General features: G+C 42.8%; 1 protein-coding gene across 2 annotated transcripts in view; it reads right to left on the bottom strand.

The window, feature by feature from the left end:
* Nucleotides 1-18,083, bottom strand: part of smg1 (SMG1 nonsense mediated mRNA decay associated PI3K related kinase) — a 474,356-nt gene that overhangs the window by 391,894 nt on the left and 64,379 nt on the right. For both annotated transcript variants that reach the window (XM_084329910.1, XM_084329909.1), the window contains exon 5: nt 7,425-7,483. In XM_084329910.1, the coding sequence (XP_084186036.1) occupies nt 7,425-7,483 (59 nt within the window). The remainder of the gene's footprint in view (nt 1-7,424; nt 7,484-18,083) is intronic.

Below are 18,083 nucleotides of genomic sequence, written 5' to 3' on the forward strand. Positions count from 1 at the left end.
GAGGCAAGCGGGCGTAGATTTTTTGGGTACAGGGATGATGGTTGACTTCTTCAGACAGGTGGGGATGACAGCCTGTTCTAACGACAGGTTAAAGATGTCAGTGAATACCGGGGCCAGTTGGTCGGCACAGACTTTTAGGACGCGGCCGGGGATGCCGTCCGGTCCTGCTGCCTTCCTGATATTCACTTTTTTAAAGGTCCGCCTCACCTCATGCTCTGTTACCCTGAACACTGAGTCTCTGTCATTGTTCTGAGGCCCTGCCACATACCTCTAGAGTCAGCCTGTTCAAACTGAAGTTCAACTTTATCCCTGTAACGCCGTTTTGCCTCCATTACTGCTCTCCTGACGTTGTATCTTGCCATCTTGTGTTCATCCATGTTGCCTGTCGCCAGCCCGGTGTTGTAGGCTGAGGTGCGCACTTTCAGAGCCTCACGGACGGATTTATCTACCCAGGGCTTTTGATTTGGGTAGATTCTAATTGTGGTAGAGGGGATTGTTTCTTCTACCAGAGTACAGACAAAGTCAAGCACTGTTTCAGTGTATTCGTTAATATTGGCTGTGTTATCACGGAATACATTCCAGTCTGTGCATTCCAGCGCAGCTTGGAGTGTCTCCTCTGACGTCACAGTCCAACGCTTAACCTCTCGCGATACTACCGGCGTTCGCTTGAGACTTTGTTTATACTTTGGCATTATACTTATACTTTTGGATGGATGTAAAAACTACACTACCCAGCTCACACCAGCCTGTCAAAGCTGCTGAAAATATTCTATGCAAAAAATATCATATAATATCCTGGTTAAGATATTATAAGTTATTAGATGTGATGAAGTGTTTATATCTTAATAAATATCCCTGTATACATGAGTGAACCATGTATTAAAGGAACACACGAACATTATGAGTCAGCCAAGAAGGTACTTCTCTTGTGTTTTCAATACAAATGAATGGAAGCGGATACAGACCACTAGCCTAGCTTAAAACTCCAGGAGAGGTGTTTTTGGCCAACAGCTCGGCTAGCTTCCCTTAATTTGTGCTAAGCTAGGCTAGCTTGCAGATGGATAGCTTTGATAGAGTAAATTGGCCCTTACTGACTGGAGACGGTAAGTGCATTTCCCATAATGTTGGCATGTTCCTTTAACATGGAAATGGATCTTCCACAAAACTCAACACGACAAGCCTCTGAACCCCAGCTGATATAGGCATATCCCTGCTAACATTCCAGATATGAACTTTGTTAACTGGATATGGCATTTGTGTGAGTCAACTCAAGGCCAGAATATTTTAGCATCCTGATCAAAATCTGAATATTATTGTTCAAGTTCAAGTTCTTTATTTGTCAAATACACAACAATACAGGGGGCATGGCAGGTAATGAAATTATGAAATTATGTTTCGAGTTCAGACTCAACAGTGCACAATTAAGGAAGAATGCCACATCATCATTAGCTTCGGCTACCACGAGGATGGTCTTGGCTAACGACTAGGCCTGACCACTATTGGACTGAAAGGACAATCTGAACACACCGAGAGATCATTAGAATACTCTTCAAGGACAATACAATCTGTTAACATCTGAGCTGAGGTTTCTGTTTATAGCAATAAAACCACGCTTTTCCTTGTAAGGTATTTCACGTTGTCGAAGTGTCGAATTCTTACGGAGGTGGAGAATTAGTATGGTTTATGGATTGCACTAACGGGGGAGATAAGGATCTTATCAGCCAGTGTCGGAGAGACGTCAGGACCATTAAAATGACACAACGCAGAGGAATTGGATGGAGAGCCAAAACAGATGAAGACGTGATACTGGCCAGTTTGATCAGGATCTAACAGTGGTGTGTTGTTAAAAGCGCAACGATCTAAAGTATAGGAATACGTGGCGGTGTTTGCAGGGCTATAACTATATTATAGCTATGGATACAATACTATGGCCCATTTGACATCACCTATCTATCGTTCAATATGAGAAAAAGAAAAAATAATTGTATCCATACATTCCCATTTTATAATGTGGTGAAGTTGACTAGTTTTAGTTGACTAGTTTTAGAATAATCCTGTCTAATCCCAGAAAACGACGCTATGCAGCAATACGTGCAATTCACTAAAAACTTTGTAATTTCTCGCCTGTACACGCTACTATTTTGAAATCACATCTATATTATCGGTATTATGTTTCATCATGAATGCATGAAAGGGTGGGGGGGGGGGGGTCGTTTTTTGATGCTTTGATCGTCACCAACGGCATACGCTGTGGGAGTAACGTTACAGACATGTTGTGATCGAGGTGAAGTCATGATTGGATCAAAGCAGGATTGATACCATATAGGCCTTACATTCACTAGGATGTACCCAGGGGAGGAAATTAGGCCACTTTACTGGCCAAATGCTGGTATTTTTTACGTTTGGCTGGTAAAAAAAATCAGATACCCGCCAGTTGGCTGGTAAGCCAAAAAGTTAGTTTCCTCCCCTGCTGGCGAGTATACAAAAAAATAAAACATTCTGCAATCACTGCACTGGCAAACGGTGCGCGTCTTCTGAGTGTTCGCTTTAGTTGACAGTGCCACGAGAGCACTGCACAAGACCACCCGCGGACATATAATGTTTAATAAACGTTTGCGCAGTACTGGCCAACCCGCGGACATATAATAATAAAAGTCCCGCGGTACTAGGCTAGCCATCAGGAGCACTCGCAAACAGATAACGTTAAACACAGCAGAAGATGGAAAACAGACAGACTGACCAACGGGGAACTGCATCCAACCCTAGTACAACCCTCGAGTATAAGTTACTAAGGACACATTTAAATCACAGAGGTGTAATGTTAGTCTACTGGAACTGTATACAGTGGTTAGCTTCTAGTTAGCGTTTTAGCTATAGCTGCTTGCTAGCTAACGTTAGCCCCGTGTGCTCAAAGCAGCCAGCTAGGTGTATCTGTTATGACTATAATGTTTCCAAAAAAGCACCGGACTACGACGTAAGGTTAGACATTTTATTTCATGCTCAAAAGCCCCTGGCTTGCACATCGCAGTCACGAAAGGGGCTAGCTCAACCAGTGCACTGTGCACAACAGCACACCAACCCAACTTACGTTACCACAACACTTGACGGTACTTCACAGCACTGTCGTAAGACCACCGTGCTGTCTTAAAGGCACAGTGTGTCTACCCAGATGCATACACAACATTGACACGGCTTGACATACAAAGAAGTAAATATCACAATTAGCGATTTTTTTTGTCTGGTAAAAAATCTGTTTGGCTGGTAAAAAAAATCAGATACTCGCCAGTTGGCTGGTAAGCCAAAAAGTTAGTTTCCTCCCCTGGATGTACCCCAAAAAGAATATTCCAATTATCTGATTGCAAGTCCCAGTATTGGTGTCGATCGTGTCGCCAACATAATCCGCCACACATCATGGACCAGTAGCAATTCACGCTTCTCAATCCAATCGGGACAACCGGTCCCCTTGCCCGACCAATAGAAATCAGACCGGAGACCTCTGATCGACCCACAGGCCAAGATATCATGTTTCAAAGGATGCTCGATACTGCCACCTGGGTGGATGCGGCCGGTATTGCACATTGGCATTCTCAAAAGGATTCCCCATGTTAACCCAGATGTCCGTGTGCCTGTAATGAATGGAAATATCGAATAAAAGAAATAACGATGAAAACCCGACTATCATCGGGTATGGCGTCCAAAGTGAACCAAATATAAGCCTACTTTAAATGTTTGTAAACACAATTCCAGGCCCTGTTATTGTAAACAACCATGAAACGGCAACTTTTCACATATTTCTAGCTTTAAACAAATAAGGTCCCAATTTAAAAATGTTAAGTTTAAAGTTTATCTCCCAAAGCTATAGCTTTCTCTCTCTGCATAGCTGCATACTTCAATCTTCTTCATCCTGCTTTTCTTCTTCATCCTCCTTGTCTGCCCATCAATATTTAGCTGTGGAGCTGATCTTTCCCAGCAGTTTTCGGTTGCTCAACAAATAAGCATGAAAGTCTTTACAAGACATGTCTTTCAAATTGTATTGCACAAATAGAATCCCCTTCAGTGACTCAACAGACAGCTGGTTCCTCTCCTTGGTCCACTGGCTCTGCATCAGTGAGAAAACCCTCTCAACATTTGCATTGTGAGAGGAAAGTGCAAAGACAAACTGTGCAATCTTCAGTAGTTCTGAGTAACATGCAATGCTTTTGGCCTTCTCAAAATATTTGGTCCACTTCTGGTGCACCTGCAGTCCACTGAACTCCTTGTCGTGGTTGCACCTTTCTGTGAATCTCTTCAGATTGATGACCTGGTCAAAACACTTATCAATTACCACCCCCTTCTCTCCTAGGAACTTGATGCAGGCCTCCACATCATTCCACTCTGGTGACTCACTCAGATCCATCCACATGAAAGTGGAGAACTCTTCCATGGGAGTCATCCACTTCTCCAGATACTCCAGACATGTACTGTACAGGCCTTGCACATCAGCACAGAACTGGTCATATTCCTTACCAAGTCCATCACTACGCTTTTGTGCCAGTAGTCCCTTAACTTTAAGGGACATGAAGTTGTTGCTCTTGCGTTCAAGAAGAATGGTGTGGATGCTGTTCATTATTTTCTTTACCTCCATAATGGAGTTATTCTCCTTTTCCATGTCTTGAATGTGGGTATGGAATGTAGACATGAGTGAGTGCATGTGCCAGAGGTAGATCTCACTGAATTCATTTTCAAAAAACTTCTTGATCACTATGGGTGGTTTTTGCTGAGACGGAAAGAATGCCTTTAAAGCTGGAAACATCTGTATCATCCTCTCAATGCCTGGGAACAATGACAGCCACCTTGTCTTGCTGTGAGAAAGCATCGTTCTGTATTGAATGTCGACAAAATCACAGTACTCCTTCAGGCTCTCAGTGCGCACAGTGTAAATGTGGAAGTACTGGTAGATTTTGAACATGATATTCTCAAGGTCAATATCTATCGTGTCTGCCCCATGGTGAACACAATTATTCAAGATGTGTGCTGGGCAACCCACACCGATCAGTGTGTTCTTCTGCAGCAACCTCTTCAAATTTGCAAACACATTCTTTCCCCCTTCACCACGTCGGATTCCTCCAAAGTTTGTGTTGCAATTGTCGCCAGTAAATGCAATGCATTTTTCAGACAAATTGTTTTTTGCCAATGTGTCAATGAGATATTGTGCAATGGTTTCTGCTGTCTCATTTGGTGTGTCTTTAACCTCGATTAATTTAGTTTGAATGCCACCCCTCTTCCAGTCAAAGTACTGGATTATGATTGGGAATATCTTCACTGCTCCGTGGTTACTCCCGCCTGTAGACACACCACAGTAGTGGATTTCTTTGAGTGCGTCATGCGCGACATCAACAGAGTGGGGCGCTATAACAACATTGACAATGGCTTCGGTTTTAGTGCGCGCACTACTGAATCTTTTGGCAGTTTCAGAGTCTGGAAATGCTTTTTTTAGCAAGGCACTTGTGCAATCCATAGATCTGTAGCTGTTGTGATGTTTCACAGTGTGAAATGCAAACGCACCCTCGGCTGCATTTACAGCATCCTCTGTTTTGCCTGGTCTAATAAAGAAATCTGTCAACTTTGCCGACAAACTCTCACCTTGCACAGCTTTTCTGTGTTTGTCTGTGTTCATGTGCGCATTAAGATCGCCTGCACCTTTATTGGACACACACACACACGTATGTGCAAGCTTTGCACACGGTGCACTCTGCCTCCCATTTGTTCCGACCGGGTCGGTACATTTGGTATTTCTTCTGCAATTCATCTCGTACATTTGCGCTTTGGCATTTTGAATGTGAGCTGCGGTCGGCTCTGTGACACTGTCTACTTCCTCTGTTTGTGTGAGACTGAGAGCGGAGCTGTAGAGCCGCCCACAAAGCTTCTTAGGGATTACGTCACACACGCAACAGAGTACCGTAGTATTCTGTGCAATGCGCCAGTCAATTTTAAGTGCATGCAAACAACACGTAAAAGCCGGACATTTTCATACATTTTGAAACCCCCCCCGGACAGGACGTGAAAAGAGGACATGTCCGGGCAAAAGAGGACGTTTGGTCACCCTACTATATGCTGCCCTGTAACAGGGCGCCTGGTGGTACCAAATCCAGAAATTTCCATTGGAAGGAGGAGATTTGGCCAGATCCATATACTGTATGCATGACTAGGCCATAATAAGGTAATTTATAGGCCTGATATCCTATATTCTATAATGATATTTCAAATTGCATGTGTCCGGATGGCAGAATTCAGTACTGTATCTTCAAAACCTTCAGTTTAATCATCTGCCTTTTATTAATTTGCTCAGATTCTTTGTACACGTGATCTCAAGAAGGTGCTGAATAGGGATGGGAATTGATAAGATTTTATCAATACGATACCATTATCGATTCTGCTTAATGATCCGATTCTTTGTCGATTCCCTTATCGCTTCCTGATACATTTATAATTTTTATAAATAAATTGGAAATGCAACAGAACTAAGCTGGTTAGAATAACAACATGCAACTTGACATTTCTGATTGTCATTTATCATTTATTGTTGAGCCCCCATGTCAGAAAAATACAAAAACTGTAAAAACTATACACTTAAATAAAATAATGTATTTGAGAACTAATTTAATCTATTGAACTGTAGTTGCATTCAACAGGTCGTTATTGCAAAAGAGAATTTGTTTGCAATAACATACCTGTATAAATAAAGGCCAGCTCAGTGTTCTCCTCTCCGTCTCTCTTTGCAATGAGCATGGCTATTTAGCTAGCTAGCGGCTAACGTTACTTTACCATGTAAATTAATTACTAGGATGCAAAGCACTTTCAGTTTTCACTGCACACACAAAAACAGTCGCAATATCGAGCCCTTTAGGTTTTCCTAGTCAAGGAATCAAGTAGTCTGCTATAGCTGCATGCGTGGCGCTAACGTTATTGTTTTTAAATGCGCAACTGTCGGAAAAACATGGCATCGATAAGAGGAATCGATAGTCACAGAGGCATGCGATTCCAGGAATCTGACAATTAGGAACCGGTTCCCAATCGATTCAGATTCTCGATTCCCATCAGAGACAGTTTTTCATGTCTAGTCATTGTTAGCATGGTGTTATTCACCGTCAAAGATGAAAATAAATTTTATATTCTCCTTTGGTTCATTACAATTTAATCAAGCATAGTAACAGACACAATATTTCTGACACTGGAAATACATTCCCTGAGGTCCATAGATGTCCCTAGATACCAAGAACATGCAAATGGACCTTGTAGAAGTGGAGCAATCTTCCATTTACTTATGTATTTTTAGGCTGATTTTCAAAAAATAGGGCTAGGGCTCAAGAAGTTAAGAGTGACAGCAATGCTACAAGGTAATGCCACCATAGCACTGGGTGGTACTTAGAGGATCTTCCACTTACCTTTCATTCAAAATGTCATTCAGGGTGCTCAGGGTGGTATCCAGCTGCTTCACCAGAGCCTGCAAGATGGTAAACACCAGGTCTTGATACAGAGACCTCCAACAAGACTCACCACAGTGACAGCTGAGAAACGTTGGCGTGTGCACGTTCATGTTAGTGTGTATGTAAAGGGCACTCCTATCACAACAGTGTGTAATTATTAGGATTTCTTTTTGGCATATCCCTCTAATGAAAACGCATCCATGTAGGTATTTCAACACAGATTTCAGAGTCAGTTTGGAGTTCAGTGTCTTGCCTTACTTAAGGTAAATTCAACAAGAACGGACACATTTAGTGATGACCCAAATGCTTGAATAACTGCCATTAATTGATGCCAAAATCAAGGATTACAATACTTCATTTTATGTTTGGTGCGTTTTAGTCCAAAATGTGCCTACATCAGTATAAGACGTTTTTTTTTTTTTTTTTTTTAATCAGTTCCTCTCAGATAAGGACGCACTTCTTCAACCATTATCTGAAATTAAAAGAATTAAAAAAATAAAAATCTAACCCTAACTAACCTTACTGTCATGCACTTGTCCTAATAAACTAACCTACACTATAGCACTCAACACTTTGATGAACATTGTTACTCAGCTGATAGAGTTGTGCCCTTCCTGATGACTTGTCGTACAGAACTTGTAAGTCGCTTTGGATAAAAGCGTCAGCTAAACGACTAAATGTAAATGTAAGGACATTTATGGTGGCAGTATACTGAAAATTAATGCAGACTTGCCAAAAATAGAAAGTCAAATATGTTTATTTATTTCCAGTCCACAGATGATCCACAGATGTAGTTTGTCCATTTAGTTCGCCACAGACCTCACATTCTGTACTTTTAAGGGTCAATCTATGCCACATTTCGGTACCAAAGACCCACCCAGTTAGAACATAATCCGAATTCCAATGACACGCAATTGTCATTTCATTATAGACACAGACCAGCATGGACCTTCAATGACATGCAATTATCACAGACCAGCGCAAGCAACGGGTCCAATGTGTCTAACATGCTTGGCATCCTCGCCATTCCTGTTATGTCCACATAGCTGTGAGCGTTTCCAGGGTTCCAGGGTTTGCGGCTAAGCTAACTAAGGTTAGCCGCTAAATAAGCTAAGCTAACCATGGAAACGCTAACAGCGGAGTGACTCCACGACACCAGTTCCATTAGTGTTAAGAAGGGGGGGGGGGTTATATTGACTAGGCTTGACAACCGAGGTTCAAAGATAACTTTATTGGCTGTTTGTTTATACATCGCTTCATGCATCAAGCTCCATGTTACAACTCCGTGTGTTGACTTCCTAGCAGAGGTGTGGACTCGAGTCACATGACTTGGACACTAGTCAGACTCGAGTCACGAATTTGATGACTTTAAACTTGACAAAATCAAAAAAGACTTGCAACTCGACTTTGACACCAATGACTCATGACTTCACTTGGACTTGAGCCTTTTTGACTTGAGAAGACTTGATAGTTGATACCTTGCCCCATGCCCAACGATTAAAAATTATGTTATTAAATGTGCCGTGAATTAATTCATTTCCAGCGAATAGACACTTAATTTCCCAGATCCACTTTGTTTGAAACAATCCGACAGCATCCAATCACGTTGCGCGAGAGAACCACACGAAGAAGTAGTAACGTTACAATTCAGAACGACGGATCCAGTGGAAAATTATACCAAAGATTGCTTTGTTTGCTTATAAAAACTACGTGGTGGTCAACAAAAAACAAATATGTGCGGGTCGAAAATCACAGACTGAGACACAACAACGTCCAACTTCGTTCGACATTTGAAGCTGCACAAAGAACGGTAAGTAACTTGGCTTGTTAGCTACAGTAGTTAAATCAATGAGCATCGGACTTCCGGTTTGCGACGTTCTGGTGAGCAGCCACATGAAAGAGCTTCCGGTCAATGAATATCAAAAAAAGGAAGTAAAACAATTCAAAACGAAATAAAAAGTGAAGATTCGAGGACAAAAGAAAGAAGGAAGAAAGAATGAACACGAGGACAAATGAAAGAAAAGCAACCCCAGATGAAGTAAATACAGATGGAAAAGACTCAACACGAGGCAATGATGCAACAGGTAGAACAACTTCAAGCTAGCGGGACGCTGAATGTCGGTGCAGAGAAGCTACAGGCTAACATACAAACTAGCTTATAGGGCTGACCCCTATTAGTCGATTAGTCGAAAGGAGCCGTAGTCGACTGGCCAACCCCTTAGTCGAATATATATATATAATATATATTTTTTGTATCATTCTTTCCAAAAGAAAAGAGGCCTAGAAGCGTGGCTAACGCTAATGGCACGCATACCAGAAGCTAACTGCCTACGAAAACAGGCACAGAGGCACTGAAAGAAGATTTCACCCATCTAATGAACACACTAGACTAGACAAATATCAAGATGTATCCATCAGTGGACCAATTGCATGCTTTTGCAGAGGACAAGAAGCCTTCAGTCGACTCCTTCAGACATTAACCCTTTACCCGCCAAAATCGCTGTTCAGCGTTATTGCCCGCCATGCGTTGTCTGCCAATATCGCTGTACAGCGTGTTTCAAGTTCATATTTCATATTTTCGTCATGGAATTCATATTTCACCCACGGAGCCTTGTCATATGCTGCGGGAGCCATCACAACTCTGCAACGCTTCAATACTGCCACCTGCTGGCTGATCGGCGAGTTGCAACCGGAAGTCGATCTCTTGGGTTCCCGGTGCGTCTCACTATTCCGTCCGGGCACTCGTTTATCGTCCCTGGACTCAAGACACACACCGTGGATATCGATCCGTTGCCATAACTCAATAATCCACATGATTTGGGCGTATATTAGTATTATAAAAAACCGGAACTGGATCGCATCGATCCACATCACATAACTGGGATACGTTTGCTCCACTCTCATCGCCCAACTCTACGAGGAAGCTGACGTAAGTTTCAGCGTTTTTCTTTATCATTTTCGATACAAACTGCTCTGATCTATATATCACCCATACTACATAAATCATTTAACGTCGGTCACGGAATTATAAACGACCCCCCCCCTCCGTTCACCCGCGGATGATCAGTCATAACGTTTAGGACCATGTACAGTTGAAATTTTAATATAACGTTGATCGGTATCAAACGGCATTTGATAATCTAATATATGCATTTATGTCTATATCTCACGTTCTAGGAAATACTGCAGAAAACGATAAAAACATATTTATACTCTAGCCGGTATTTTCGTATGAATGTGTGAATGAAAAAGTAAAACGTTCCTACACCCTGAACGATAGATAATCGATGTTGAATGGGCCATACTAGTAATGTCAATTTAGCAATACAATTTAAAAAGTTATAGCCCTGCAAAGAAGGTGAACATCTCCATAGACTTATAGTACTGGCAGAGAATGGTTTAGGATGATCAAAGTGGTGGCAGAGAATGGGTTAAGCACCCCCCACAGCCCAAATGGAATGATAAAGAAATAGTAATTTCTTTTTGGTCGACCAATAGTCGACTAACGGCAAATTTTGGCCAATCATAGTCGACCATCCAAATCCTTAGTCGGGGACAGCCCTACTAGCTTACAAGCTAACATAGAGGCTAACCAGGCCACAACGCAGATTGGATTAGGAGCAATGCGGAGCATACAATGTAACACTGAAAAAACCAACGGAGGTGGCAATGAAGAGATATGTAGAAATAAAGAAAATTCAGAAAAAAAAGGAACCAGGTCCCAACAACGTGCAGGAGGCGGCGAGGGACAGGGTGCGGAGAGGATGGAAGGTGCCGGGAGGGGAAGGAGAGAGGCCTATGCTGACGAAGAGGATGGAGAGGGAACGCAGGTGAACCAGAACCGAGAGACGAGGACAAGGAGAGGAGGACGGGAGGAGGAAAAGAGGGGACCTGAACCAATTCAAAGCAGATCAACTATGAAGAACGACAAAGGGACATGAGAAAGGGGCATGAAGGGGCCACGGTGATCCAAGGAAAGATACAAGACTAAATCAACGTGGAAGAGTACCCAATACAAACATACACACAGGGGACCTGGGGATGAGAATAGATGCAACAGAGGAAAGATAATTGAACAGTTACCCTAACAATTGGCAGTATTAGGGGGTGGGAAGCTGGTGGGTGGGAATCTGGCGTTACAGGTCAGGTCTCGGCGCTTGCTCAACAGGGGCAGGACTTGGTGGAGATAGCGTGCCCTCCCACGCGTTACACTTCACCAATGAGAGTCCTCGCTGCCAAGTGAAAAGACGTCACTGGCAGTCGCCACACGCATCAGAGGAAGCGTGCAGTCGGCTTCGGGACGCCCTTGTACCGACTCGTAGGAGAACATGCATACAGCAGCCAGGTAGGGGGGGGTGGAATTGGCACAGCGACTAAATTGGACGGGGAGAAAACTGAAAATCGGAGAAAGAGACATTTAAAAAAAAATTAAATGAATAGCAGCTGCAGCGGGGTCTTGTGTTGTGGGGTCGTTGTGCGTGGGGTGGGGTACTTGGTGACATGGGAGGTAGCAGGCTTGGCTCGGTGGGGGGGGGGGGGGGGGGAGTCTCCTTCCCTCTCCTCTACTGGGCCTAGCCCAATTTAATTCAAGGGACCCGTGTCACTGAGTGCTAGGCCCCGCGTGGGGCGGACCTGGGATGTGGGGGAGCCCTATATAGCTTATTGTGTTTTCAGTTTTATTTTTTTAAAGGAGACATGCATTGCTATTCCTAGCACTATTTGGGCAACTTTACACAATTCCTGTGAGTCTATGGAACACCTCTGTAAGGTTTTATTCTAATCAAGTACGCAAAAGCCTCATTTCGCAGCATCTGGATTTCAGGCTGTGTTGGCTCCGCCCATAAGCACTTTGTCATCCACACAGTCTGCGACTGGCAGACAGAGAGAGATAGAGAGAGAGACTGAGGCACGGAGCACTGTGTAAACAAGCGCTGCGTCCGTGCCTGTGTAAACAAACGCTGCGTCCGTGCCAGTGTAAACAAACGCTGTTGTGGGGGCGTTGTGCGTGGGGTGGGGTGCTTGCTGACATGGGAGGTAGCAGGCTTGGCTCAGTTGGGGGGGGGGGGGGGGAGTAACTCCCCTCGCTCCTCTACTGAGCCTGGCCCAATTAAATTCAAGGGACCCGTGTCGCTGAGTGCTCGGCCCCGCGTGGGACGGACCTGGGATGTGGGGGAGCCCTATTTCTAGGGGTGGGTGGCGGGAGGGGGGGGTCCCTCTTATGGGGGTCTGGGCGGCTGAACTCAAGTTTACTTAGTCTGACATAGCCGCTTATATGCATACTGGTGCACCCATATATACCGTCCGGGTCGTGCACCGGCATTATATAGTCCCTACTGCATATCACTACACAATCAGTGTGGTAACATTATCATTACATCCAAGATTGATACACGGCTGGCTAGGCAGTTGGTAGCCATAGTCTTGTCTTATAAAATAAATAAACAATCAGCACGTTAACCACACAAGAGAGCGAGAGAGAGAGAGAAAACGTACTCGGCACACAAATTAGGCCCTACCTAATTCTAATAAAATAACTAATATACATGATTTCCGTGTTTTAGTGCCACAAACGAGCACCTTTGGTGGTTGTATTTGGTGGTAACCAAATTAAAAATAAATATTATATCGTTTTGTACTATTTGTAACAATATTTATTTGGCTAAATGTAATGTCCATGTAATGCAAATCTAATTGGTGGATTCAATAAAGCATATGAAGTATACATATGTTTGTGTATGTACGCGTCGCGTGTCCCGTCATTTACCACCATACAAATCTCATGTGTTGGTCAATGTCTAAAAATAACTTCTTAGGTTATCTATGTTCAGTCCGACAGTCTACAACAGTGTCTGTTGTAGAGCCACGTCAGTGTTTCCCACCAGAGGTTATCTGTGGTGGTGACAGGCTGGGCTGTCACTGAGATAAAATAGTCCAAATAGCTGAAAAAGATTGTATACTGTATATCCAGCACAAAATACATGGGTACCACGTTACTGCGTCAGGAACATAGCTGTACGTCTGTATGTCCAGCATCTTGCTAGTTATTATGGGACAAATGGAAAGTAGCCTGTTATGTAACGTAATGAGACCAGTTTTATCCACAGGAGGACAACATTTCTGCCTTTCCATTCGAGACACCATGACTGGGAAAGTGACATAATAACAAAAAGTGCACATTTAATAACTCGTTACTTAGCTTAGCACAATGAATTGAAGCGGACAGTGCCTGTTAGCCATCGGGAGAGGTGTTAGATGGACAATGCCTAGGCTAACCGGCACTGTCCGCTTCAATTCATTGTGCTAAGCTAGGCTAACTTGCAGCCAGTCTTCTACTGAACACACAGAGGAAACTGGTATCTAACTTCTTGTCCCTCTCTGGAGAAGACGGTAAGCTAATTTCCCCAAATGTTGGCGTGTTCCTTTAAGCCTGATGGAGATTTATTTCACATAAATAGATTAATACAGTCCATATTAGTTAATGTAGCATTTTCTTTATAATTTTTTTAAAATGTAGCCAAGAGTAAAGACCTTAACCCTATCAAAACAGCTAATTGTATATTTTCAGCACTACGTTTGTTTACCAATGATTTTAACCCATTCTCTGCCGGAGCTTATATCCATCCTTGTAGCCTCTCTGCCAACGCTATTTGTCTATGGAGATGTTCACCTTCTTTGCAGGGCTATAACTTTTTAAATTGTATTGCTAAATTGACATTACTATGGCCCATTCAACATCAATTATCTATCGTTCAGGATATAGGAACGTTTGACTTTTTCATTCACACATTCATACTAAAATACCGTTTAGAGTATAAATATGTTTTTATCGTTTTCTGCTGTATTTCATAGAACGTGAGATCTAGCCATAAATGCATATATATATGCAGATGATCAAATGCAGTTTGATACCGATCAAACGTTATATAAAAAATGTCAACTGTACATGGTCCTAAACGTCATGACTGCTGGTGACCGGAGGGGGGGGGGGGGGGGGGGGGGCGTTTATAATTCAATGACCGACGTTAAATGATTCATGTAGTATGGGTGATATATTGATCAGAGCAGTTTGTATCGAAAATGGTAAAGAAAAACGCTGAAACTCCCGTCAGTCTCCTCTTACTCGATCACACTGGAGAAAAAATTATGGGATTTTGATCGATGCGATCCATTTCCGGTTTGTATATTACTAATACACGTCCAAAACATGTTGATTGAGTTATGGCAAAGATTCATATCGACGGTGTCTGTATTGAGTCCTGGGACGCTAAGCGAGTGGCCGGACGAAAATAGGGGACGGACCAAGCACTTCCGGCCACTTCCGGTTTGGCAACTCGTCGAACGGCCACGAGGTGGCGATATTGAAGCGTTGCAGAGTTGTGATGGCCCAGACAGCATCACCCAAGACTCTGTGAGTGACATATGAATACCATGACGAAAATATGAAATATTGATCTCAAAGACGCCTTACGGCGTCATTGGCAGATTACGCATGGCGGAGAATGACGTGTTAACACGTCATCGGCGGAGAAAGGGTTAAGTGTTATTAGCTAAATATGTGTTTATAGAAATCTAAGCACATCGAGTCAGAAACCGGCGGATATTGACACAAGGAAATGACGCCTTCAGATGCATTTGTAGTCCTATGAAAGAAGAGATGCAGGGATTTCGAATTACATAAAACTACACTACCCAGCTGACGCCAGCCCCAGTCAAACTTGGAGCAGTCTGGCATCAAATAATGTTTGAACGTTATTTTTCGTGATTATGTCTCACAGGTCCAACAAACCTGAACGTTATTGCCATAAAATAGAACTTAGTTTGTTTCTTTACCTTTCTGTGAATGTCTAGAAAAAAAACGCATCTCAATGTCGGAGCAATTTAAATGTAAATGTCAGAGCAATTTATTACAAAAATGTAACTGTACTTACAGTAGATTTCATTCTTTGCTGCCCTGTTACGGGCGCCTGGTGGTACTAAATCCAGATTGAACTCTTGCCATTGGAAAGAGGCGATTTGACCTGATCGATAGATATATGACATGGCCATAATAAGGTAATTTATAGGCCTGCTATTCTATATTCATATTTAAAATGGCATGTGTCCGTCCGGATGGCAAAATGCTGTACTGGTTTTATCTACAAAAACCCCTGTAAATCATCTGCCCTTCATTAATTTGCTTAGATTTTTTTGTACACTTGATCTCAAGAATGTCAAAGATGGGGGAAACAACCCTAATAATAATTTCTATTATCCTTGGTTCATTACAATTTACTCAAGTATATTTAACAGGCACTATTTCTGACACTGGGAATACATTCCCCGAGGTCCATAGATGTCCTTAGATACCAAGAACATGGAGTTGGAGCAATCTTCCATTTACTTAGGCATGTACTCTTAGGCAAACTTTCTGAAAATATGGCTAGGGCTTAAGAGGTTAAGTGTTGGTGCATTCTACACAGCATTATGTTCACAAATCTAGGCTAATTGTAAATGGTAAATGTACCGAATTTATAGAGCGCCTTTATCCAAATCTCTTTACAATTTATGCCTCACATTAATCCATTCACTCACACATTCACACACCAAGCTGCAATGTGTATGATCTTTTTGTTAGAACTCTGCTCCAAAAGACATCTTAATGTGGACAAGTATCATTGACCATTGTAGTAGCAGTGCAGAGATATCCCAGTTTCTTCAGATTTCTTGCCTAGCGGCAGGTATTGAAAGCAGTCCGGTGAGTACAGGATGTGATCGGGTAGAGTGTGCAGCCATTCAATTTATCCGCAAGGGAGAGAAATGTAGAGGTCGGTAGGTTTGTAGGCAGGCATGAGTGAAGCCACCTAAGCGGAGCTAATGATCAGGAGATGCAGGTCGATTTGGGAGGAAAACCTGTTGTTCCATGTTCAACTTGAAGCCTAACCTAGTGTTATGGTCTGTGAGTCACTGTCAGCTGAGTTTATTTTATAGAATTGACCGTGCCCTGGGAGGATTCAGTGGAGGAGGCTTATGAAAGGAAAAAGCATGCAGATTTGGCAGCAGAAACTGAACAGCGAGGATGGGAAGCTATTAGGGATGTCCCGATCCGATCACGTGATTTTCAGAGGATAAAAAAATAAATAAAAATCTGCAGTAAAAAGAAAAAAAGAAAAAGGTTTTATTTTATTCAACAAACATGACCATGTTCACGTCTTAAACTCATACTGAGGCCTTAGTTTTGGTTTTAAATTACATATCATTCATTTATTTATTGTCACACAGAGCAGAAGAATTTGCCAAAACAAATGCATTTCCTTTGATTTACACGGTCGCACGACAGTGACGTGGGCCGAAAATAGGAGACCTCACAACGCGTCGCTCCCAAAACACCGGCAGGTCCACCTGATAACTCGTAACACCTGAGCAGCTAGACAAAATGTCAGAAGTTTGGAAGAATTTTTAAATTGAAACCGAAGCCAGTCCAATACGCACACGTTCCGCGTGCGTTCAACGTTATACCGGACGCGCACCGCCAAAGGATGGACGGATGGAACACATAGAGAAGTGCCCGATTCAACGTCAAGGTGGGACCGAGACGGAGGGATACACACGACGTGGTACATCAGGAGGACGCAGTCAACTCAAGAAAAGTGCAAATGCTAATGTTGACTGTTTTTCTGAGTGGAATCGCTGTATTCTACTAGGGCTAAGATTGCTAGTGGGAGCTAACTGGCTAAGTGGCTCTGCTAGCCATCCAAGTGCTAACACTGCTAGCCGCTAGCCACCCAAGTGCTAACACTGCAACAGATTGAAACTTTGCATATTTCTCTCACTATGAATTGAAAATGGGGGACCCTGATGTAAACAACACAAACGTCTTTCTCTGGTCTGCATCCCCTTAACAATTGTGTGTATTGAACCGTACTGTATTGTACCCATTCTGCAATCTGTTAAATAAAGTTTTCATTCATTCACTCGTATGGTGAATGTAATGCGAGCCGCCGTGCTCGACTGGGGCTATTTCAAGGGAACAGAGGGGCTTGTCTCGCTTCGCCAGTTTCTGACAAAAATGTGTCAAATTGGTTACTAATGTGAAAGATCAGATCGGGAAAGATCGGTATCGAAAGATACTCAAAATCACATGATCGGGAGCAAAAAAAGGCGATCGCTAGAAGCTATGGTTTGTCCAATAGAAGTAGGATGCAGAGGGTTTATAGCACAATCGACGATCAATATTGGGAGAGTTGGGGGTTTGTGGATGGAGTTTGCGAAAAAGCAGTAAATGAGATGTCAGAAGAAGTGTACACAGTGTTGCTATTCTCATGTCAGTTACAGCCAACACAACGACATACGCTACTGCATCAACTTTATGATTAACAAAGCAAGGCATTCGTTTTGTTGCATTAACGTTATATTACTATTGCTATAGATAAATCTAGGTGTTCTAAAATCTATTGCTATTGGTAAGACTAGAATAAGTTAACTTAATGTTACTGTCTCGGAAAAGTCTCGCTTAGGGCAATGGCGGACTGTCCGGAAGTAAAAAAGCAAATGAGCTTCCGATGGTCATTTCCTTTATTTCCCTTGAAACCAGTCACGTCACTCTACTGTGATTGGACCGTTGGCTTGAGTGCAATGTGG

The sequence above is a fragment of the Notolepis coatsorum genome (genome assembly GCF_963971535.1).
Source record: "Notolepis coatsorum genome assembly, chromosome: 14".
NCBI lineage: Eukaryota > Metazoa > Chordata > Actinopteri > Aulopiformes > Paralepididae > Notolepis > Notolepis coatsorum.